The sequence below is a fragment of the Panthera tigris genome, chromosome A2 (genome assembly GCF_018350195.1).
Source record: "Panthera tigris isolate Pti1 chromosome A2, P.tigris_Pti1_mat1.1, whole genome shotgun sequence".
Classification (NCBI taxonomy): Eukaryota; Metazoa; Chordata; class Mammalia; order Carnivora; family Felidae; genus Panthera; species Panthera tigris.
In genome coordinates, this window is record NC_056661.1 from 95,090,262 (window position 1) to 95,116,503 (window position 26,242).

The 26,242-nt window shown below is 37.3% G+C and overlaps 2 protein-coding genes across 6 annotated transcripts in view; both read right to left on the minus strand.

Annotated features, from left to right (window-relative positions):
* The window catches only part of LOC102950947 (EF-hand calcium-binding domain-containing protein 1-like), a 25,733-nt gene extending 13,086 nt beyond the window's left edge, over positions 1 to 12,647 (minus strand). The window contains exons 1-3 of one of the 3 annotated variants that reach the window (XM_042966417.1): positions 11,871 to 12,647; positions 2,397 to 2,552; positions 2,036 to 2,140 (exon numbers count right to left, since the gene is read on the minus strand). In XM_042966417.1, coding sequence (XP_042822351.1) covers positions 2,036 to 2,140; positions 2,397 to 2,552; positions 11,871 to 12,018 — 409 coding nt within the window. In that variant the 5' untranslated portion in view covers positions 12,019 to 12,647. Of the gene's footprint in view, positions 1 to 2,035; positions 2,141 to 2,396; positions 2,553 to 6,524; positions 7,254 to 11,870 lie in introns of those variants that run through there. The other 2 variants (XM_007076707.3, XM_007076709.3) reach the window with 2 other exon arrangements.
* Positions 12,648 to 14,165: 1,518 nt separating this feature from the next.
* Positions 14,166 to 26,242, minus strand: part of FAM133B (family with sequence similarity 133 member B) — a 30,134-nt gene continuing 18,057 nt past the window's right edge. For all 3 annotated transcript variants that reach the window (XM_015535107.2, XM_007076705.2, XM_042966437.1), the window contains 3 exons: positions 20,403 to 20,495; positions 18,755 to 18,796; positions 14,166 to 15,660 (listed from right to left, as the gene is read on the minus strand). In XM_015535107.2, coding sequence (XP_015390593.1) covers positions 15,574 to 15,660; positions 18,755 to 18,796; positions 20,403 to 20,495 — 222 coding nt within the window. In that variant the 3' untranslated portion in view covers positions 14,166 to 15,573. The remainder of the gene's footprint in view (positions 15,661 to 18,754; positions 18,797 to 20,402; positions 20,496 to 26,242) is intronic.

Sequence of the window (26,242 nt, forward strand, 5' to 3'; positions counted from 1 at the left end):
GAAGTGGCATTTTTCCCAAATTAACATATCTTGAAATATATATGAAACAGTTTTAGGAAGTAGGATTAGAGGAGGAAAATTCATTGACAGCATGATGCTATTCAATCACATACATCTGTATTCAGTGTCACAGCCATTTTCACCATGTATTAGTATTACCATAAGAATTTACATCCATGAAAACTTAGCTTTTCACTTCTTGGTGAGACTTCTGTATAAGAGTGCTGCAACAACCTTAAGTAGCAACTATATTTCAGTGTTATCCTGTGAAAAATTAGACTGGAGAAAAGTTAAGGAAAAAAAAAAAAACCCACATAATGTTGAATGTCAATTTTACCTCAAAAAAAAAAAAAAAAAAAGAAAGAAAAAAAAGAAAAAAAAATTAAAAGAAAAAACACAAAATATTGTAAATGTCAAAGAAAGTTGGTGATTTTTTTTAAATGTTGCTATCATTTTTTAAAATGTGTGTTTAAGAGGCACCTGGGTGGCTCAGTCGGTTAAGCCTCTGACTTTGGCACAGGTCATAATGTCAATGACTCGTGGTTTCAAGCCCCATATAGGGATCTGTGCTGACAGCTCAGAGCCTGGAGCCTGCTTCAGATTCTGTGTCTCCCTCTCTCTCTGCCCCTCTTCCACTCGCACTCTGTCTCTCAAAAGTAAATAAATACCTAAAATTTTTAAAAATAAATAAGTAAAATGTGTGTTTAACTTTAGGGATCTTCTTTTCAACATTCCAAATCCAAATTTAAGTGGAAGAACAAGGGATAAAGATTTGTTTACTTAGAATTCTGCAGTCTTTTCCTAAGCAATTTGACACTTTAAGCAATTGTTCCCTAGAAAACTGTCATTTAAAATTGTTCCTATTCTTGGGGCGCCTGGGTGGCTCACTTGGTTGAGCATCCAACTCTTGGTTTCGGCTCAGGTCATGATCTGATGGTTTGTGTGTTTAGGCCCCATGTTGGGCTCTGTGCTGACAGTGCAGAGACTGCTTGGGATTCTCTCTCTCCCTTTCTCTCTGCTCCTCCTGCACTCTCTCTTTCTCTCTCTCTAAATAAATAAACTTAAAAAAATTGTTCCTATTCTCTTTCCTGGGTTCCTCACCCCAAAACCTGGACCCAGAGGTATAAAACATAGAAAATACACATCACAACAATGGTACAGGTGAGGTGAGGCCAGAGCTATTCACTTCTAGGCAAAATTGTGAATGGGAAGATTTTTGTCTTTGGAATTACTAACATATCTTTCCTGTAGGAAATTCTCTCTGTAACCATTATTCCTGTGGGCATTCTCTGTCCTCAATCTCTTTTCCTCTCTTCACTGATCTACACAAATTCTAACACTAGAATATTGGTGGTTAATGTGTATTTCATTTTGTTTTGTGTCAATCCCTCACATTTATTTTCTTTGTTCAAGAGATGAGGAATGTCTTCACTGTGACTTATGCACTGCCCGATATCAAGGCACATTTCCTGCTGAGCCCAGTGCCAGCCTGGGAAACCCGGAGTTGGCACAAGCCCTGACATTGACTTGCTCGTCTTCGCCTGGGACTTGACCCAAAGACCCATCCTGGTGACATTTAGGCATGACAGAACCAGTGAAGGAAGTGTAGGTCTAAAGGACCTCCCAAGAAACAGACCACCCATTTCATTTGTTTTGATTTTTTTTTAATTTTTTTTTTTAACGTTTATTTATTTTTGAGACAGAGAGAGACAGAGCATGAACGGGGAAGGGTCAGAGAGAGGGAGACACAGAATCCGAAACAGGCTCCAGGCTCTGAGCTGTCAGCACAGAGCCCGACGCGGGGCTCGAACTCACGGACCGCGAGATCATGACCTGAGCCGAAGTCGGCCGCTTAACAGACTGAGCCACCCAGGCGCCCCTGTTTTGACTTTTTTTTAAAGCTGTCACAAACTATTTTTGAAAGGTTGTTATAGAGAACATTGATTTTATATTTTTAAAAATTGTTTAAGCATTCACTAAATACAAAATTGACACTGTATATTACTAAGTCAGTAATCACATATAGAAATCTTACACTTCAGCTTTTCTTCAAAAGTCCCTCGAAGAAACACTGATAATCCTTTAACCCACTCTTTCACATTTATGCAGTTATCGTGGTCTTTGTCAAACACAAAAAATACTGAAAGAAAAAGACCATAGAAGTATATTGTAATTTAAAGCTATTTTATAATTCAAATATATAAACCTTCTTCCCAAATTGAGAGGAAAAAAAGGTTTTGGCCATCTTTAAGAGTCAAAATTATTGGAAATGTATGTGTGTGTGTATATATATATATATATTTTGTCATTACAAAAATGTTTGCCACATATTAATTATTAACACCATATATATCGCCATCTCAGCTTGGCCCATTTCCATTTCTTAAGCCTCTTACCCCTGTTCATTAGCATATCGTCAGTCATTCCAAATACGCTGTGCAGGATTGCTCCAAAAGCATTACGATCTAGCCCAAGGTTATTAAGTCTTACATTAGCTCTTTCCACCAAGCTGTGAAAAAGTCTTACGAGACATTCTACTTCACTTTTTTTGACTGTAAAATAAAAATACAAATAAGTACAACTTAGACTTAATGAGTACTCCAATTAAAAATATTTTACTAAGCAGCTATTTTTTTCCTATGATGCTAGATGCTCTAGTGATTAAAAACAGAATGACATCACTTGTTACTTAAGGGCTTACGCAATTAAGGTGGGTGTCACCAGAAGACTCGTAAGACGGTATGTAAATGAAAAATTATGTAACATAATGCTCACTACTACAGACATGTGAAGAAAGAGAAATCAGTGTGGGAAAGAGGAGTTAGGTCATTTTCATGGGAGTAGACTTTGAACAGAGACTTGGAAGGATACATTGTATTTATACAGGAAGGAATGTGTTGGGGGTGGTAAAATGGAGAATTCCAGGGAGAGATAATATGGGTAAAGGAAAGAGGTAGAATTGTGGTTGAAGTTGAACATGCTTTATTGGGAGCACAGCAAGTTAGGAAGAAGTGAAAAAACAAGATTGAAGAGGACGGGCTGATGGCAGAGGGCCTTGAATGCCTAGTCAGAAAATTAACATTTACAGTTGACTTTTGAACCACATAGGTTTGAACTGTGGGTCTACTTAAATGCAATAAAAAATAAATATAGCGCAGTACTGTAAATGTATTTTTCTTATGATTTTCTTAAAAGTTTTTAGCTTACTTTAAGAATACAGTATATAATATATAAAACATACAAAATAGGTTAATTGATTGTTTATGTTATCAGTAAGGTCAGCAGCAGGCTATTGGTAGGTAAGCTTTTGGGGAGTCAAAAGTTGTATATGGATTTTCAACTGTATTGCAGGGGTTGGTGCTTATATCCTACACTTTGTTCAAGGATCAACTACATTTTACTGGAGCCGTGTTTCTAATGGACCGTCCAGGACCATCTGAATGAGAGAAATCCACAGCCTCCCCTTTGTTTGTTCAAAAGCAGATTCCCAAGCCTTACTTGACTTACTAAGTCAGAATCACTAACATCAGACCCAGGAATTAGCTTTTAAAAAACAAGACCTCAGTTGACTCTTCTAAGCCCTGAGGGTTGAAAAAGTGGGAGGGAGCTTGAGATGTTGCAGAAAATCAGTGGGACTTGGTGACTAATTTTCAAACAGAAATGTTCAATATTCACACACTTGGATTTCAGTCCAGACTTAGAAAAGGGTATTTTTAAAGAAGTGCAGGGTGATTTTAATGCATTGATCAGGACTGAGAATTAAGGGATTCCATTTAGCAGGCTACACAGTGTAACTATAAGCTCAGAAATATGACAAAAAGCTCATTTTTACCCATCCAATAAGAATTTATATTGAAGGCCTCCTGTGCACCGGGCAGTGAATACACCACGGTTTCTGCCCACAAAGTTGTTACACTTTGGCTAAGAGATAAGAAAAAAAAAAAAAAAAAGTGCAAGCACTATGATTGATGGTGTTTGGCAGTGACCCAAAAGAAGGAATAATCAACTGGGGAGGTAGCAGGAAATTAACAAAGGTCCCAAGGAGGAGGGGTCACTTGCCAGAGGAGGCAGCTTGAAGGTATGTTCTGAAAGCTAGCTGCAGATGGTTGGTATGGCCACATGGCAGACTAGACTTTACAATGGGGAGTTTCTGAAAAATTTTGGCTGGCAAGTTAACGGATCATATTTGCACTTAAGGAGGGTCACTTTGGCAGATTCTCAAAACCACATTATGAATGATGAGTCCACATGTGACAAGGTTGTGTCTTCCCCAAAACAATTTTAACAGTCTATGCCATCCCATACGCTCTTTCTACAAAGACTTTGATACTCCTCTGAGATGGGATCTGTCTCCTTCACTTGAAACAGGGAAGGCATTTTCTGACATTTCAACCAGTAGAGCTCAGTGGAAATGAGGCAGTGTGAACTTTTCAAGGCTAGGTCACTAAAGGGGTTGCAGCTGCTCTGAGGACAAAAACTTGGAAAGAATTTTTTCTCATAAAAAATACAGAGAAAGAGGAAGCTCAGGTGTGGATGTGCTGTATGAAGTGTAGAGTATGTTAATGTTTGCCTGAAAGTCAGCCTGCTTAACTCTGATGGAGAATTATCGGGAGTGCAAACGTTAGCACCAACAATAGTTTCCTCCTTGAGGAAAGGGAGGTTTTAAGAGTCAGATGCTGCTCTGAGCCAAATATTAACAAGTCATCCAACACAGCTATCAAGGATTTTAGGCACAATTTTCAGCAGGTAGTAATTTTTTCTGAGTTTTATCCATGTAAGCTCACATTTCATTACAGCTAAAGACCTTACTCATGCGGTCCAGGAACCATTGTAAATGATATTTGAAAGATCTTGGGTAATGAGAATTGTGAGGTGCTAGGCACTGGCTCATGTTATTTAACTTTATTTTGGGATAACTTTAGATTTACACAAGAGAAGCAATGATGATAGAGTTCCCAATCTTCACTGTTTCTCCGTTAAAACTTTACAGAACCGTGGTACAATTATCAAAATGAATACACGAACATCGGCACATTATTAACTAAACTACAGATCTTACCACTTTTCCACTAGTGCTCTTTTTTTGATTCCAGAATCCAAGCCAGGATACATTTGGCTGGCATGTCTCCTCCAATCTATGATAGTTTTTAGTCTTTCATGACTTTTTTTTTTTTTAAAGTTTTAATTTATTTTGAGAGGGCATGAGCAGGGGAGGAACAAAGAATCCCAAGCAGACTCCATGCTGAGCATGGACAAGGGCTCAACCCCACAAACCGTGACATTATGACCTGAGCTGAAATCAAGAGTTGGATGCTTAACCTGAGCCACCCAGAGGGCCCAACCTTGACTTTTCATTTTGCATAATATTCTTCAATTTGGGTTTGTCTTTTTTTTTTTTTTTTTGCATAATAAGCTGTGGTTAGGGGTTTGGGGGGTGAATTCTAGAGATAAATTGCTGTTCTTCTCACATGTCAGGGGGACACATACAAGGTTAACTGCTGAGAACTTTGATCACTTGATTACGCTAGTCTACAGGGTTCTCCACTGTAGTTGCTATTTATCCTTTCCACAATCTATTCTTTGGAAGCCAATCTTTTAGGGAAAATGTAATTCCACTTCTTGGGAAGGAGTATCTATACTATTACTTGGAATTTTCATGAAAGCAAGAGGTCTTTTTTTCCCTAGTTACTCAATTATTTATGTCAGGGTGTGTGTGGGGGGGGGGGTCACATACACTTATTTTATCACAATCCTGTCATCTTACTCAAATTGTTCCAGTTTTGGCCCTTGGGATGGCCTCTTGTATGTTTCACATCACACAACCCCATTGGCTTTTTCACTTCTTCGCTTTCTGGCACTACTTGCCAGGCCAATCTTATATTTTCCCTGTGTGAGGTAACAGGAAATATATATATATTGGTTTCTGTCCCTGGTCCCTGGCACATAGCTCCCAAAACTCTTGGGATTTCCTAAATGATGTGAGCAGCATGAGTATCTTTTGTTCAAATTTGTCATTGACCCTGGCCCCCAACACAAAGCTCCTAAATCCCTTAGAACATCAGGGGTGATAGGAATCTTTTGTTCTAAGGAGGCGACTACTGGTGGCTCCTGGCTGGGAACTAGTCACCAAAAAGACTTGATTAAAAGTCCATGATTAAAAGCTTGGAACTTTCAGCTGTATCCCCCATTGTGCAGAGGGGCTGGATATTGAGTTAATGACCTATGGTGCCTATGTGATGAAAACTCCATGAAGACCCCCAAAGTGTTCAGGGAGCTTCTGGGATGGTGAACATATGAAGGTCCTGGGAAAGGGAATGGAAGCTCCATGCCCCTTCCTACATACCTTGCCCTGTGCATCTCTGCTGTCTGCTCCTGATTGTATCCTTGTATTTCAAAAACTGTATCCTTCTATAATAAATCAGTAATCTATTAAGTAAACAATTTTCCTCAGTTCTATGAGCTGCTCTAGCAAATTAATTGGGCCTCAAATTTATAGCCAGTTAGTCTGAAATGCAGGTAACAACCTGGACTTGTGATGGGCATCTGAAGTGGGAGACAGTCTTGTGGCATTGAACTCAACGTACAGGATCTGATGCCATCTCAGGTAGTGTCAGAACTGAGAAATTGTAGGGTACCCGGCCGATGTCACAGAAAATTGCTTGCTTGAAAAAACCACACAGTTGGGAGACTGGAAGTGTCAAGAAGTGTAGCAGTAGTGTCAGTAAAAGAGAAACAAGGCATAGCATAGGTTTTCCTTTACACTCTGTGTGGCTATTTCTTCAAGGAATCCTGGTTGTTTTTATTGGAGACTGGTATTTAGACACCAAGGATTATGCACTGGGTGTGCTTATTACTACTGGGAGATGAATATTTCTAAGCCCAATACATAACCAGGAGCTGGGATGGGTACAGTGGAATATTTCTAAGCCCTCTCAGCAGACAAAGCTGGAAAATATGTATGTATACTTACCTATATATGCATACATATTGGCCCATGTTATGTGTGACAAATGAAGTGAAAGCCAAATATTGGACCAATGGGTCTATAGGTGGTCCTGGACTAAGTCCCAGAAGAGATGATCAATTGTATTTTTTACCTCACGAACACTCAGGGCTCATGAGTTCATAAGGGCTAATCATACTAGATTTAACTTATTTCCTCCTTCTAGTCGGAGTGGATCAGAGAAATGCAGTTCACAAAGTATTTGGATTTTAGGGGAGCCTGGGTGGCTCAGCTGGTTAAGCACGTGACTCTTAATTTCAGCTCAGGTCATGATGTCATGATTTGTGAGATCATGCCTCCTGTTGGGCTCTGTGCAGAGCCTGCTTGGGATTCTGTCTGTCCCTCCCCCATTCTCTTTCAAAATAAATTAAAAAACATTTTTTTTAAATGTTCGTTTAGGGGCGCCTGGGTGGCTCAGTCAGTTAAGCGTCTGACTTCAGCTCAGGTCATGATCTCACAGTCCGTGAGTTCGAGCCCCGCATCGGGCTCTCTGTTGACAGCTCAGAGCCTGGAGCCTGTTTCCGATTCTGTGTCTCCCTCTCTCTCTGACCCTCCCCTGTTCATGCTCTGTCTCTCTGTGTCTCAAAAATAAAAAATAAATAAACATTAAAAAAAAAAATGTTCGTTTATTTTTGAGAGAGAGAGACAGAGCGTGAGTGGGGGAGGAGCAGAGAGAGAGGGAGACACGGAATCTGAAGGGGGCTCCAGGCTCTGAGCTGTCAGTACAGAGCCCGATGCGGGGCTCAAACTCATGAACAGCGAGATCATGACCTGAGCTGAAGTCGGATGCTTACTGACTGAGCCACCCAGGCGCCCCAAAAATAAATACATATTTAAAAAATCCACATAATATTTGCATTTTAGGAAGGCATATAACAAAAATCTCTTACTCTTATGTCAATTATCTACTCAGTATCCAGTAGTGCCAAGCACAATGGTAGGCTCTCACATAAATGTTTGCTAAGTAAATGATAACTCCTTGTACACAAATGAGGTAAAGGAATATACTGGAGGAGACAGGATCCAAAGTAAGCTCTAGCTGCCAAAATAATCACTTGAATCAAACAACATGAAATTATTAGAAAGTTTTAAAATTGTTCACTGAGCTTTAAAAAAATTTCTTAATCTATATGTGTAAAAATTATGGCTGAACAATATGTGTGAATAAGACTGGGTCAATTCCTAACTCACTATTAATCAAGCTGTGATTGCAATTAGGTTGATAGAACTGAAATTTCACCTGGGAGAAACTAGGGATTCATCAGGAAACCCTACACTTCAGTGTGTCTAAGAATAAATGGAGTGAACAATCTGGATGATTGGCTCTACTCGCAGAGATATTTAAATGTGCCTAGGGTGGTATCCAGGAATCTACATTTTCAGTAAGCATCGTTAGGTGATTCTGATGCTGGAGATACTCCTACCATACTATGAATAAGAGGTATACAGCCAAGATCAACTACAGAACTTGTGGGCCCAATGCAAAGAAAACATGGGTCCCTCATTGAAAACATTAATTTTAAGTGTTAGTGGAGCATTAAACTAAGCGTGGGGCCCCATGACAATGCATAGGTTGCACACACATGAAGCCATTTACTATGCCCTGAGGTAATGATCTGCCACTGCCACTAAAGATTTAAAAAACTCTACTTAATTTTAATTTACATTTAAATAGCCACACACATACTTTTTAAAAAATGGGGCACCTGGCTGGCTCAGTTGGTAGACCATGGGACAACTCTTCATCTCAGGGTCACGAGTTCAAGCCCCACTTTAGGTGTAGAGATTACTTAAAAAAAATTTTAAGTAAATAAATAGCCACACATTGCTAGTGGTTACTCTACGGGAATACAGCTCTACAATGTTTTATATTCTAGAGCTGTATGAAAAAAAATCAACAGCTGCTTGGTAAGGTAATGAATTTTCTTCGTGAGGTCACTGGAAATAGTGGAGGATCAGAGTCACGCAATCTAGTAGTTTGGACTCAAGAAGCCATGTGGCACATGTAGGCCTAGTAAATTATGAAGCCTCCCTCTTAAGAAACTTTAAAGCAAAGCCCAAGAAAAGCCATCTCAACTTTCTGGCACATGACAACTAAAACTATCTATGTACACCAAGAGAAATAGTAAGACAATCCCTTTTGTCTTTTTAAGTAAACTCTACCCCCAGTGTGGGGCTCGAACTCATGACCCTGAGATCAAGTCACATATTCCACCAACTGAGCCACGCAGCCACCCCAAGACAATCTCTTCCTGAGAAGGGAAGGCCAAGGTGGTTACTATTTGTTAGCTCTCCCCAGTCCTACCCATTGAGAAGCAAATTCTAGGTGCACCTGGCTGGCTGGCTGAGTCAGTAGAATATATAACTCTTGATCTCGGGGTTGTGAGTTTGAGCCCCATGTTGGGTGTACAAACTAAAAACAAAATCTCAAAACAACAAAAAAACACCCAAGTTCCAGTCATGAGAGGCCAGTCTGGTTTTTCAACTCAAGGACCCAAGAACTGAGCTGAATTCAACAATTTTTATTTTGCATTCACTATGGGACAGTACTATACAGAATGACCATGAGAGTCTAGAATGCTTATTAGTTGCATCGAGAAATGAAGATGAAATGCATGTTCTGGCATCAGACTTACCTGGGTTCTAGCTCTGCCTCCACCAGAAAAGTTCACTGTCATTTTAGACAATCTGAGACTTGGTTTCCTCATCTGAAAATGTGGAAAATTTCACCTACCTCATTGGGTTTTTTTCCTGAGACTTAAAGATGAAGATAAACCATTAAGCATACCATTTCCCCAATGAAGAGCTTAATAAACATGAGTTGTTAATAATCTCAGTATAAAATAGTAATCTGGTTACACTGAACTTTTGATCCTAATTTAGTGTCAAAATTCTGCAAAAGGAATGCAACTCGTTCCTCTTTTGAAAGATACTATTCAGTATCTTCTTTGTAGGAGACTGTATGGGAAGCGGGCCTGATCTAGTATTACATATTCTTTACTTATATTACCTATACTTTCAGAGAATTGTTTTCAAATAACAAATTATGGTATTAAACACACATTTGGGTAGCTGGCTAAAAGTAGTTTCATTTGGATGGGGAGAGGAGTTAGATTTTTAAAGTATGCAAAATTTCCTTTTGAATGTTTAAAACTCAGGTTAAGAAAACAGCAAATAGGGGCACCTGAGTGGCTCAGTCGGTTAAGTGTCCAACTCCAGGTTTTGGCTCAGGTCATGAGCTCACGGCTTCGTGGGTTCAAGCCCCGCATTGGGTTCTGTGCTGGCAGTGCGGGGCCTGGTTGGGATTCTCTCTCTCTCCTCTCTCCCACTCGGCTGTCTCTCTCTCAAAATAAACTTAAAATTAAAAATAGGGGCACCTGAATGGCTCAGTCAGTTGAGTGTCCGACTTCAGCTCAGGTCATGATCTCAGTTTGTGGGGTCGAGCCCCGCATCAGGCTATGTGGTGACTGCTTGCTCAGAGCCTGGTGCCTACTTCAGATTCTGTGTCTCCTTCTCTCTCTGCCCCTCCCCCGCTCACGCTTTGTCTGTTTCTCAAAAATAAATAAATGTAAAAAAAAAATTAAAAAAACAAAACAGAACAAAAAACAGAGGGACCTGGGCGGCTCAGTTGGTTAAGTGTCCAACTACAGCTCAGGTCATGATCTCATAGTTCATGGGTTCGAGCCCCATGTCAGGCTCTATGCTAACAGCTGGGAGCCTGGTGCCTGCTTCAGATTCTGTCTCTCCCTTTCTCTCTGCCCTCCCCCCACTCACACTCTCTCAAAAATAAACATTAAAGGGGCACCTGGGTGGCTTAAGCCCTGCGTCGGGCTCTGTGCTGACAGCTCAGAACCTGGAGCCTGCTTTGGAGTCTATGTCTCCCTCTCTCTCTCTCAAAAATAATAAAACATAAAAATAAATAAATCTTTAAAAATAAACATTAAAAATGTTTAAAAAATTAAAAAGAAAGCAAACCAATCTCCAAAAAATAAAAGAAAAAGAAAACGGCAAATAACAGTAGATATTACATTCAACTTTGGATAAATCTGCTAGATGGATTTTAAGAGTTGAAGAACAGCAAGATTGCAAAAACAGGCCCTAGAAGTGCTTGAGGATCATTTAAAATATAACTGGAATGAGAGAAAACTGAATTAAGTCTACCAACGAGATTCTTAGGGTGGTACTACTGAGACCTACTGAGACCACACAAGGAAAAATGGAAGTGCCCAACAACAAGGCTGTACTAGTGTCAGAAATAAAAGTCATTTCCTCAAAGTCTAAAGACATTGTCAAAATGGATCTCAGTCAGGATTGCTTGTTGTCATGCCCGTGAGACAAGATACTTTTTAAGGTCTGTCAGGGCAAGGATTCCCCCCTCCCCCAATCTGTTACATTAATTTTAATAAACATTTGCTATGTGCAAAGTACCATGCTTATTTCTTCAGCAACTAAAATATCTTCTATAGCTCTATCAATCCTCTGCCTCTATGGGTTTTGTGTCAGGGAATTGGTCAAGGTAAACCTTTAGAGTTTGAGATCTCTTATTAAATTTCAGACTGTTAACAGAACGAGTCCTTGGTTGGCAGATAATCCTTTAGTACATATGTCACATAAGTTCTCAAATTCTTCTTTCCACATACACAAATATATTTTAGGAACCTGATTAAAATATTCTCAGTGTAACGCAGGGATCTTGTAAATTCACTTATAATCTATTTTTTTAAATGGCCAAAACATTAGACAGAAATTAGAGGAACTCTATTTTGGGTGTTACAAAGAACCTGTTAATGTCCAATGTATCTATCAATGTTTCTATTTGATTGAATAAAGATGTTCAGGCAGTGCTGGATGTCTGGTTAGTACTCACAGTTCTTGACAGTATTACTAATGGATTCCACCAGTTTCTTCAGAGTCTTCTGGTCCATGTCAAGTGTTGCTTCAACACACTGTAGAGTTCTCAGATAGCCTAGTTCCAAGCCTACATGTCTTGGATTGTCACTGATTCCATAGTTCATTACTCTATACCAACAGAATGTGACGGCGGCAACATTCCAGCAACCACAGAAGGTTCTCAAGTGATTGCAAAAATATGCAACAACGGTTGTTAGCACTCAAAACAAATGCAATGATTCCATGAATGTTACTGTGATCTGAAATATTACAGCAATTCCTACATTTATCTTTTCTTTAGGGCTAAACACCACTTAAAGTGGTACTTGATATTATTGTCATTTATATTTCCTCAGCACAAACTGTATGGTTGAAAATGTTTCCTTCCTATCTGAACACACAACTAAATAAAATTATAAGGATCTTATTTTTAAGTGGACACATTTTTCTAGGCTATAAATAGCACCTTCAAAGATTACGTAACCTCCTTTAAAAAACTTTAAGCATCTTCTCGTAAGAGAGACTTCAATCTGGGAGCTCCTAGAAAAATGTAAAACCCCACTAGTACCCCTCCAACTTATACCTGACTGACTGGTAAGAAAGCATGGTGTGACTATGCCAAAGCTGGTCAAAATAACTGTTCTAACTCTACTGTCAAATCCTAATACAGGGAACAAACATTTCCTAGTCTGTTTACTGGCCTTCACTATAGTAAGGCAAGAAAATGTACCAGAATGAATTTTAGAATTTAGAATACAATATTCTTACAAATTTTAAATAAAATATAAAGTAAATTTTAAAATAAGGCAAATGTAGGGCGCCTGGCTGGCTCGACTGGAGGAGCGTGCAATTCTTGATCTTGAGGTCATGAGTTTGAGCCCTATGTTGGGTATAGAGATTACAAAAAAAATTAAAACAAATTATAAAAAAGTAAAATAATGCAAATACAACTGGAACACAAAAGCTCTCCCAAAACTTTTCTTTAGGAAATACTGTGTTCACTGAATTAAGTTGAAAACTGGCAATGTTTTAAAAGTGTGAAACCTGTCACTTAAGTCTGAAGAATAACTGTTCTCAGTTTCTCCAAGTCTAGTCTATTATTCTCTATGAAATGAAAGCAAATGAGGCAATAGGCTTTTAGCACACCTTGACTGGAGGAATATGAACCTATATTCTGGATAAAGTCAACTCAGAACAATCTTACGGTATTTAAAATAAAACACCTAAATATACTAAAGGCAACCAAATGAATCCAAAACAATCAGACAGAGAAGTACTGGTATAAATTCAATTTTTCGATTCAGACACTCATCAATTTTGTTGCGGTTACCTTGGCATCATTATCCACATAACATGCCCTGTGTTTATAAAACTGGTATAAAAGTATTCAAGAAAAAGGGTGGTTTGGTGGAAAGAAGAAGTAAGAAATGTTAGGGACTTGCACATAACATTACTCTATCAAATTTTCTTCCCATAGCTTATTAGAAAGAAGACTATTAAGGCTACCATCACAGAAGCAATGAAAAAGGTGTTTCGCAGACAGTCAACACAGCCTGGAAAGAACAGTTTTTCTGCCAGGTCACCTTATTCCTCGGTCTAATAACCGTTGCTTTCTAATTTGATATAATCATCACATTCTGGACCAGTGTGCTCATACCAAAACTGATCACCAAATAAACTGATAAACTTATCTTTTAGCATTTTCTTGAACAACCATTCTAAGAAACTTCCTTTCAGATAAAAAAATGTTCCTCAAAACTTATTGTGTACTCAAGAGCATATACATATCTTTTATTTATTTCTTTAAGTTTATTTATTTGAGAGAGAGAGAGAGGGCAGAAAGAGAAGGGAGAGAGAGAATCCCAAGCAGGCTCTGCGCTGTCAGCACAGAGCCTAACATGGGTCTCAATCTCACAATTTCAAGATCATGACCTGAGCCGAAACCAAGAGTTGGATGCTTAACTGACTGAGCCACCCAGGTGCCCCTACATATATTTTATTAGGAAAGAGTATGAAGCTTTAAGCATAAAATTTAAGGAAGTTTACCAAGAAATAAATAATTTTTACAGCTAAAAATTTGGGGATATGTCTTATCCACCTACCATTGAACCCCTAGTAGTGTTTCTTAATCTTTATAACTTTACTTGCAACTCAAAGGGAGCTGATAAGAACACAGCTATTTTTAAGTAAAATAGCTATTTATTCAGCCTCTTGTCATGCCAAAATGTTTTGTGCATATACCACTATAATTAGCACACCCTCTGAAACAGGCAAAATTGTACATCAAATTATATTTCATGTTACCTGATTATATAAAAATGTAAAGTGAAAATGATTTATCAATTCCTTTTAACGTTACTAGTAAACAATTCAGCAGTAGATATGAGGCACAAAATCTTAGTAAAATATGACAGGAAGAGCAATAATGTAATTCTCACTTAACTTGTCATAATTTGTTATGAATATACAAAGACAAATTTCTAAAATGTTATATTTACTAAGATTCTGGCAATAGCTTTATGTAACAAGACACAGCATACCAGGCCTGCCACTCAACTTGTTTATGGTAAGACTCAGCTTCAATATGAAGCTGTTTGGAAAAAAAAAAAAAAAAATCAGAAGTCTGCTTTTTTCTTTTTACATGCTAAGTATCTTGGCAAGTATGCCATTAAACACAGTATGGAATTTAAGATAGCAAGAATAAGGAGTTAATAAAAGCTAAACACTGCAGCCTAAACAAAATTCATACAAAAATAAAATAACTATCACTGGTTACATAAAATTTTCCTGACTGGTTAAAACTAACAGTATAAAACATGCATTTTATAATCTTTAGCTATCAAGTTCAAAAAGTACCAGTGTCTATTGGAAATGATTCCTCTCCAAAGCCAAAGTGTAGTCAAAATTAATTCAAATGTTATAACACATTCTAATGCTAAAAAACATTCAGTATTATTGAAGTGGAGGTAAATCCCAGAGCTTTTAGGGCTTTGTCGTGCTGCAAAAGGCTGTTACTCTGGTTCACTTAAAGCAGCAAATGACAAGAGTCCAAGGATGTCTAAGGGCAAGACTGCTGTACCAGCTCTGACCTCCCCATGAAGCATGGCTACTGTGTCCACAAAAATAGGATGTGTGAGGATAAAAGGCACGCTATTCTGCTAGCTAAAGAGATAGCAAACCACCCCCCCCCAACCCTAAAAGCTCCTTCCCCGGGTAAATAAAAGTATATAAGGGGAAAAAATTAAAATACACTTATCTACAGAATAAGGATTTTGAAATATCAATGTAATCCCTATTTCCAAAATGTTAACTCGAGTCATCTGGTCATTTCTAATTACATCTTAATGATATATCCAGATTCGATTTCTGTTGATTTATCATTAGATACTTCAAGTCATAAATATTAACTTTATCCCCAAATATCTTAACCACTAGCACAACTGCAATGTATTATCTCCCAGAGTTGTTAAGCACTGGAAGAGAAAAGACTGATGTTCAAGCAGCAGGCAACAATTATGGCCCTTTCACACAGAGGCATCCAAGTGGCTACTGAATAGTCCAGTAATAATTCTAAAAACAAGAAAATTCATGCATTTTAGTAATTATGTCATAATTTTCACAGTTGAGATTTCCTTAGACATTGCACTTTCTTTATAAAGGAATCCTGATTTTTCTCAATATTATGGCGAGTCGGGACTTGAACTAGCAGCCTTCTTTTTCTTCTTCTTACTGTGTTTCTTATGCTTCTTTTTCTTTTTTGTTTTTTCCTGTAAAGAGAGTTCCCTGTTAGACATTTCTACAGGAAAATATGCAAGTCTAAAACAACCTTACCATGGTACTTCTAAGCTACTATATAATTATTTCAAACAATCTACACAACCAAGTAAACTATTCGGAACATTTTTGGAAAAGTCTAAATAATTAATATCATGAGGACTAAGAGTGCTTGTTTTCAAAAAGATATGGAAAAATTCTTAAGTCATCAGCACATTAATGTAGTTTCTAAATAAAACTTTCTATAGAAAATAAATTCTATGAATAATCATATCAACTGCTGTGTCTCATACTATATAATTTGTAAAGGCGAAGTAATTGTAGTTATTGCAAAGAAGTCCTCATATCACAGCAAAACACAACTGTTTTTATAAATGACAGTTTTTGGAAAAAATATATATTAAATCTGGTACTTTTTGGGTAAACAGGAACATAATTATTAGGTCCTGTCTTCACTGGTAACTATTTTAATTATTAAATTAACAACAACTAACTGGTACAAAATATTGATGTACAGTTGAAAAGTCTACTTAGCTTAGTGACTTTAATTTTTTAAAAAAGCTTTTATGTAAGCTCTATGCCCAGCATGGGGCTTCAACTCACAACCCCAAGATCAAGAGTCATACACTGTACCTGCAGAACCAGCCATGCATTCAGATGCTTACTTTTTAGACAAAAATGCCACTAAAGCCTAGAAAAAGTAGTCAACTCATGACTAGATAAAGAGAGCTACAATTTTGTTGAACTCTGACTCTTGTGACTATTTCTGATGTAGAAGAGAAGGCAGAACTCTTAGAAACAGATACTTAGAAAAGTGGTATCAAATGAGAGACTAGTTGTTGCAAAAGAAAATAAAAAGCAAGAAAGGAAAAAAAAAAAGCAAGAAAGGAGATGTGTAAAGACAGCAAAAGCAAAGCTTCCTATCATTTCTGAATCAATAAGAACTTTCCACAATCCCCCTGCCCCTCTCAAAGGTCTCTACCACTTAGCAGCTTTAAGCTAACTTTCATCATTCTCTTCATGAAAAGATCAAGTGCACAGGGAATTTTACAAAATTCCCTGTATTTGGCCCTTTAACGTTTTGGGTCTAGGTTGCTTTTTCATAAAAGCACAGTTGACTACTCTCTTTTTAAAATACTTTTCTTCGTGGCTTCCACAACACCTCAATCTGCTGCTTTCTTCTACTGCAAAGACCCTTTCACCTCCCGTGCTTGTTCTTATTCCTCTGCTTGACCTTTCAGGACCTCCTTCCTTTTCCACATGCTCTCTCAGTCTCCCATGCTTTAAATAGTACTTACATACCAAATCTTCCTATCTAGTCCTTGCTCTGAACTCAAGACTGTGAGTTCTTCCTGGATACCTAACAAGTGTATCTAAAATTACCGTAAAAATGTTAATTTTTCTCTCCAAATTCTCTTAGCTATCTTAGTAAATGGCACCTCTATTAAGGCAAAGAAACTAAGCTTGCGGTTGGCTCTACTCTGTCTTAACTCCACTCTCTACATCCAAAGCAGCAAGTAAGCCCTACCATCTAAGTCCAAAAACATAACTCAAATCCATCACACCAGTCCATCCTCACTACTACCACTGTGATACGAACACCATTCCTCACCTCTCTCTACTCCATCTCTGCCACAGTATTTTAAAAATGTAAAGTTGATTTAGGTCACTTCTTTGTTAAAAACACTCAAAATAGCTTCCCAAAGCATTCTGATTAAAACTCAAACACCTGGCTACGTGACATGGCCTCTGCTTACTTCCCAACCTCACTGTATGCAATTCCTCTTCATCTACTAGGTGTAAGCCATGCTTACTCTTTCCATTCTTCAAACAAATCAAGCTCATTCCTATCACAGGTCCTCAGCTCTTCTCTCTGTTTAGGATATTCTTCTTTTGACCTTCACATGGTTGGTTCTTTCTTGTAAATCCTATTTCAGCTTAATTTTACTTCCTCAAAAAGGCTTTCCTTCCCCAAAGTCACTTTCTTACATATCATCCTCTTATCCATCTTGTATTCCATTATAGCAACACTACTAACACCAATAGTGCCTGCATAGAGATGCTTAATAAACATATGCTAGCTGAATGCACGAAAACAGTGTGGTATGCAAGTACAAATTAGAACTATCCTAAATTAACTATTATGTCTTAGTTAATCTGAACCAAAGACCAAAGCAGTTTTCACTCAAATTATATTCCCATTCAGAAAAAAAAAGTCTCTTAAATGTCGCCTTGGTCATGAAGTACAGTAAATGTTACTTCTGAGTCATATATTCCCAGGTGATTCTTTCTACCAGAAAAAGACCCTCATTTAAGAGTGAGGGAAATTCCGGGAAAGGGAAGTTAACCCTCAAACCTACAAAAGATGCTGTTCTCATTTTTCTTCTACCTCTCCCTAAGAAAATATTTTCAAAGGCAATCACCTATGCTTATACTGAGTGCTCCTAAATTAATGATATGGTCTGCAATTACTCTTTGATAATCTGTTATCTACTTTCCCCAGGTTGGTCTGCTTCTCATTTGAATATCACTTCCATTTTCTTTATTCTCCTCTTCCTTCTTTCTCCTTTTATACTTCTCAATTTGCATAATAGCAGAGCTGGCTTTAGAAACAATCAAAAGAATCATCTTTATTAGTGAATTATTTATGTTGTCACATTATTTATTGCGTCCTGTGCTTAGAGGGTTTTTCTGTTGTTATATAAGGTTTGGCTGATCTGAAAGTAACTTCTATTGAAGATGAGGGAATCACCATACTTAAATCTCATATTTCATATTACAGCTTAAGAAAATCAAAAACAGTTTGAGTTTTCATTTCTAACAGCACTGAATATGGAATAAAATAAAATGAAATGCTGAATAAAACACTGAAATGGAAACAGGACACGTTTACTACTAGGATACTCTTCCTTTCTCCTAAGCCAATTTAACTTGCTTTAACCCATTAAGTAAAGCTGAATACCACATTTTTCCCAATAAATATTTAGGCCCAGTAAATGAAGTCATGCTTTATAAGGATTCATTTTATCTTAACAAAAAGAACCACACTATTGTCATGTAAAAAATTTAAATGATACTTGCTATTACTTTTTCTCGTTCCTCACTGCTTTTCTTCTTTTTTGCTCGTACCTAAAAAGTTTGAATTTTTGTTGAGAAGACAAATATGTAACTTGCACTCAAGACATTTTTTTAAAATTTATATGTAAAAACCATTTTGACAATCAAATGGCATTTTAAATGCCTTCTTATACCTTAAATCCCTGTTTGCACATCCCAGAAATGCAGATATCATATAAACAAAGGGAAGACTGTATTTTGTTTCATTCATCCAGAGCTTTACTGAGTTTTGGAAAATGCATTGACGACAATGTTACTTTAGAGTTTTTGAAGGGCTTATGTAATGTACCTGCTACAGCTTGGATTTTGTTATGTCTTAAGATTTTATGTATTCTGGTATTATCACACTCAGCATTTATGCACTGAAATAAAATTTAGTAAAATTATACATTAATATTTTCTTATATATTAAAAAAAATATGTTAGGGGATATTAATATAAAATGTGTAGATCAGATCTGTAATACATACATATATGCTGCCAATTTCAATTCAATTCATTTCAATTTCATTTCAGGGGGGTATTACAAAATACTATTACAAAAGGGGAGCAATAGGCCCTATTTTACAAATGAGGAAACAAAATCCAAGAGAAAAACACTTTAAAGATGGTAACTTACAGACCTAAAATTATCTAACAAAATCCAAGATAGGAATATCAGAGCTGAAAAGGACCATAGTATAGAGACTACCTAATTCTCCTCTCAACCTTATAGATAGGAAAAAAGATCACAGCAACATTTCTGCTCTATCTCATCACTGTTCTACTTCTTAAATAGTAGTAGTTCCAAATAAAAACAAGGGAATGCTAGGTTTCAATACACTACACATCAAACAGCATCTTTCACGTAATCAAAATAGCAGTATAGTAAAAAGTAAATATTAGAAGAATAAAATAAAATAGGGGCACCTGGGCGGCTGAGTCAGTTGAGTGTCCAACTTCAGCTCAAGTAATGATTTCATGGTTCATGAGTTCAAGCCCCACACTGGGCTCGCTGCTGTCGGTGCGAAGCCTGCTTCAGATCCTCTCTTCCCCTCCCTCTGCCCTCCCCATCTTGTGCTCTCTCAAAAATAAATAAACATTAAAAAATAGCTCAGAATAGATATTTGTAAATACGGTTAATTATAATATTAGCTTTATATTTATAATTTATAAATTTATAAATTATATATTTATAATTTATAAAAAATTATAATTAATTATCTTCTAGGAAATGAAAAACTCGTTCTGAAACAGAACTTCCATTTCTTTTTCATAGCACACTTACTACAGAAGTGAGTAAATCAAATATTCATGACGTATTTCTTTTAACTAATTTCTTTTATTAAAATCAAGTAACTGAACAATTATTTTTATATTTCAGAGAGAGAGAGAGAGAGAGAGAGAGAGAGAGAGAGAGAGCAAGCATGCACATGATGGGGGGAGAATGGCAGAGGGAGAGAATCTTAAGCAGGTTCCCTGTCAGTGCGGAGTCGGATGTGGGGCTCAATCTCATGACCCTGGGATTGTGACCTGAGCTGAAATCAAGAGTTGGACACTTAACCAACTAGACCACCCAGGCACCCCAAAATCAAATAACATTTTCAAGTGAAGAAAATGGATTTGATCATATACTTACTTCTTCAATGTAATCTGATTCTGATAAGGACTCAGATGATAAAGGTTTATCTTCAGGATACATCTTTCTTTTTTTGCTGAGTCCTTTAATGTCCTATGAAAAATAAATACATGTATGTTGACTCAAAAAGATGTAATGCTATGCCACACAAATTCGCTTCTAAGTTCTATTTAACAATTCCTCCAATTATCACAAAAATTACCTATTTTCATTTTAGAAATGTCTAAAATTGATGACATTCACCAGTATTCAGTCTTTAACCCCAATAAAATAATGCTTTTATTACATAACCCTAAAAGACATAACTACATGTCCTTTTAGATGTAATATCCTCATTTTTTTCCTTTTTTTTAAAAGTTAATTTATTTTTGAGAGAGAGCATGAGTGGGGGAAGGACGAGAGAAAGGGAGACAGAGGATCTGAAGCAGGCTCTGCACTGACAGAACAGCCTCTGACATGGGGCTTGAACTCACAACCATGATATCATGACCTGAGCCGAAGTCAGACACTCAATCGACTGAACCACCCAAGCGCCTCTTTTTTAAAAAATATTTGTTAATTTAAGTAATCTCTACACCCAACGTGGAGCTCTAACTCATGGCCCTGAGATCAAAAGACACATGCTCTTCTGACTGAGCCAGGCAGGCACCCCTCTTATTTTAATTATAAATGACAGAATTATAAAAACTCGTAAGAAACCATACAGGTGGCAGAAGATTTAAGTCCCTTGTATTTGGATTGTTTTGTTTCTACCCAGTGTTGGATCAGAAAAGCCTAGTGCTACACACACACACACACACACACACACACACACACACACACACACACACACCAAAGGGTAATCATGATAATTGAAAAAGATCTCTACACAGTATAAATTACTTTAGTATGTTCCCAGTGTTAAATTCATATTAAAAAAATCTTCATCTCTAAGTATTCTTAATGATGAGAAAATGTGTAACTCTGGGGAAGAAGAAAGACTGAAGGAGTTATTAGACACTTAAAAATATACACTCTGAGGAATAAAAAATTTCAAAAACATCTGATGTACAGCAAAATGTTAAGATTTATTAAAGCTTCATAGTGGATATGCAGGTTGTCATTTTATTATTTTCCATATACTCTTCCTGTATGTCTGACTAGTTCGTAACAATAAAAAAACTACAATGGAAAAAATGAGCACTACTGAATCATATAGAAAAAAACCACGAAACTATATAGCATGGACCCAATTTTGAAGATTATTGGACAAAAATAAATCACATAGAAAATAAGCTAACAGTGATGATCTGTGTTATATTACAGGTGATTTAATTTTGTTTCTGCAAACAGCTTATTATTTTGGTAGAAATGATAAATGCTCACTGTAAGAAAATTCACCTGAAGCCCAGTACCAGGCATTAAACATCATGAAGATTTTTGGAAACAGCTCTCTGTGTGTACATTTACTATTTTACATAAATTCTTGTTTAGAACCTGCTCTTCTCACCCAATAGTACCTTTTCATGCAACTACATTGTCATTTATGGCTGCCTTTAACATTCATTGACAGCATATGCCAGAATTTACTTAACCCATCTCTTTTTGGAGGGCAGGCATACATATGGGTTCTTTGCTATTAAAAACAAAGTTGAGGGGCGCCTGGGTGGCTCAGGTCATGATCTCACGGTTTGTGAGTTCAAACCCGTGTCAGGCTCTGTGCTGACAGCTCAGAGCCTGGAGCCTGTTTCAGATTCTGTGTCTCCCTCTCTCTCTGATCCTCCTCTGTTCATGCGGTCTCTCCCTGTCTCAAAATAAATAAATAAATATTAAAAAAAAAATTAAAAAAAAAAAAAAGTTGAGGGGCACCTGGGGGCACCTTAGGATTCTCTCTTTCTACCTCTCACTCTGACTTTCCCCTGCTTGTGCTCTCTCTCTCTCTCTCCAAATAAACAAACAAAATAAATAAACTTTAATAAATAAATAAGTAATAAAAACAAACTTGAGGGGCACCTGGGTGGCTCAGTCAGTTAAGCATCCGACCCTTGGTTTCGGCTCAGGTCATGATCTCATGGTTCGTGGGATCGAGCCCCGCATTGAGCCCTGCGCTGACAGCACGGAGCCCGCCTGGGATTCTCTCTCTCTCCCTGCCTCGCACTTCCTCGCTCTCTATTTCAAAATAAATAAATAAACTTAAAAAATAACAAAAACAAAGTTGAAATACAGTAAAGGGTGCGTGAGTACAAAATCTTTACCTAATAACAATGTTTAAATGAAAGACCAAAGTAGCCTTCACCCAAATGATTTGCTCATTCTCCCACCACCACCCCTCAATCATTTATTTCACTCATTTATGAATCACACTTTACCAAGAAGCCTCCTTATCGGGCTCTTTTATCAATCATATTAATCTCAGATAATTGGAATACAGTCGTATTTTAAGAAATGCCTAATACTACGTGGCAATGAGAAAAAATGAAATATGGCCTTTTGTAGCAACATGGATGGAACTGGAGAGTGTGATGCTAAGTGAAATAAGCCATACAGAGAAAGACAGATACCATATGGTTTCACTCTTATGTGGATCCTGAGAAACATAACAGAAACCCATGGGGGAGGGGAAGGAAAAAAAAAAAAAAAAAAGAGGTTAGAGTGGGAGAGAGCCAAAGCATTAGAGACTGTTAAAAACTGAGAACAAACTGAGGGTTGATGGGGGGTGGGAGGGAGGGCAGGGTGAGAGGGAGGGCAGGGTGGGTGATGGGTATTGAGGAGGGCACCTTTTGGGATGAGCACTGGGTGTTGTATGGAAACCAATTTGACAGTAAATTTCATATATTAAAAAAAAAAAAAAAAAAAAAAAGAAATGCCTAAACATGAATTTTACCACTTTTTCTGTGTATATAAGGTATTTGTTTCTGCCTTTGCTTCCACAGCAAATATAAAGTATCATTTTTTAATTACGAAGTTTTAAATTATGTATTCCTAGTTTTTACTAAGTTTGTTCATTATATTAAACTTTGTTCATGGTTTACTTTTTTGTGATCTTTGTCATTCAGAATTAGAATTATCTGGTCAAAAGTTTTGAGTTTTGAGTCATGGGCCTTCTCCACCCCAATACCATATTCTCCATGGTCTTTCTCCAGTTATACTTTCAGACTTAAAACAGACATATTTGGGATTTATCTGGCCTTAAGGAGTGCCCAGCTTTATATTTTCCAAATGGACAATCATTTTGTCCCAAGAAAAGCCACTTGTATCATATATTAAGTTCCACAAATACTTACAAAGTTTTACTTGGGCTCCAGACTGTTCCCTCCTCCCCCAACTGTTAGTTCCATTTTATCCACTGTTTTTTGTTGTTGTTGTTGTTGTTTTCTATTCCTGTACCATACCACACTATTTTTTAACCAAAGCATTAATGTCTAATAGGGTAGCTCATACCCAGGAAAATTTACTGAATCTTCATCTTCATGTGCTTCTCTGAATAGATTTGCATATTTTCTTCAAGTAAGTTCTGATCAATTTTTTAAAAATTTCCTATATAGTCTTGTTACTATTAGAAACAGGATATTCCTTCTATTATTAGGTATCATATTCCATTTTTGTAACAATTTAAAAACGAGCTGAAAACAATGACTGATATATGACTTGAAATCACACCCTTTTTTATAACACTATGCTAACTATACTGGAATTAAAATGAAAACTCTAAAAACAAAGAATATTGCCTAAGGGAAAAAATTACACCCTTTTTATGATTATAACAGTCACTCTAAACAATATTAAGAGAAGCCATGGACCCCAAAATGTTCATCATGTATATGAAAAATGAGTAATATCTAAAATATGAAACTCCTATGAGTCATAAAAACAAAAAACCAACAGAAAAGTAGGCAAAGACTATGAATAGGCAATTCACAGAAAATGGTATCTGAATGGCTAATAAGCAAATGAAGAGGCTAAACCATCTTCACATATTAAATTGGCAAAAAGAAATTTCATAGTGTTGACCATCACGTATGTGGAACAAGGGTACGGTCAATACATTACTAGCAGGATACAAATTAATGAGCATTTGGGTGGGCAAAATTTAGACAAGTTAAATGTATGAACATCTTTGAACCTAGAAATTATAGTCCCAGGTATATCTTATTTATTTCCTTTTTCCCCAGGTGTGTCTTAGAAAAGTAATGATAACTTGTGGAAAAGGAAAAATGGATAAGAAATAGTCACTGCAGCACTGTTTGCATTACTGAAAAATGAAAACAGCTAGATGTCCCAAAAACAGAAGAATAGAGAAACAAGAGCGCCTGAATCGCTCAGCTGGTTGAGTGTCCGACTCTTGATTTCGGCTCAGGCCATGATCCCAGGGGGTCATGAGATCAAGCCCTGAATCAGGCTCTGCACTGAGCATGGAGCCTGGCTTGAGTTTCTTTCTCCTTCTGTCCCTCTCCCCTGCTCATGCTCTCTAAAACATAAAAATAATTTAAAAAAGGAATGGAGAAATAAATTATGGCACATTAATATAACAGAATACTATAAGCAAAAGGACTTGAGGGCATCAACAAGGATAAATGTCCACAGCAATGCTGAATGAAAAAAGTAGGTGCCAGAAGGAAACATGATACCATTTTGAAAATGCAAAATAGGGGCGCCTGGGTGGCGCAGTCGGTTAAGCGTCCGACTTCAGCCAGGTCACGATCTCGCGGTCCGTGAGTTCGAGCCCCGCGTCGGGCTCTGGGCTGATGGCTCGGAGCCTGGAGCCTGTTTCCGATTCTGTGTCTCCCTCTCTCTCTGTCCCTCCCCCGTTCATGCTCTGTCTCTCTCTGTCCCAAAAATAAAATAAACGTTGAAAAAAAAAAATTAAAAAAAAAAAAAAAGAAAATGCAAAATATCTAATGCTATTTAAGAACATATACTTATGCAATAAAAGTGTATAAATGTGGATGGGAAAAATTCACATTAATTTCAGAAACAGCTGCCTCTAAGGAAGGAGAGGGTGTCTTGTACTTTTTCTTTTTTTTAATGTTTATTTATTTGTGAGAGACAGACAAGAGTGTGAGTGGGGGAGGGGCAGAGAGAGAGGGAGACACAGAATCTGAAGCAGGCTCCAGGCTCTGAGCTGTCAGCACAGAGCCTGACGCGGGGCTCGAACCCACAAACCGTGAGATCATGACCTGAGCCGAAGTCAGACGCTCAACTGACTGAGCCACCAAGGTACCCTGTACTTTTTCTTTAATAAAACCAGACCTGAAGCAACTATGACAAAATGTAAATCATTTGCCAACTCCAGCTGATATGTATATGGGTATTTGTTTATTGTATTATTTGTCTTTTACTCTGTAAAAACACATTATTACTCTGTACCTTATACTGAAGTACAAAATCACAATTCAGTTGTTTTAGTATTTCATGTTTGTATACTACCAGTTTTTAGTTTCACACGTGTATTTAAAAAAAATTTTTTTAATGTTTATTCATTTTTGAGACAGGGAGAAACAGATGGTAAGTCGGGGAGGGGCAGAGAGAGGGAGACACAGAATCCCAATCAGACTCCAGGCTCTGAGCTGTCAGCACAGAGCCCGACATAGGGCTTGAACCTATGAACCATGAGATCATGACCTGAGCCGGTCACTTAACTGACTGAGCCACCCAGGCGCCCCTAACACATATATCTTTTTAAATATGAAAGGTACTACTTATTCTATAATGATTTAGAAAATCAGGAATTAATGTCGAATTACATCATATCCCTTTGGCAATTACGGTTTCTTTCATTTGGGCAGTTACTACAATATGGCAAATTGTATTAATAAAGTTCTTATCTTTGAATTCTTAAAATTAACCCATTTTGATCATGA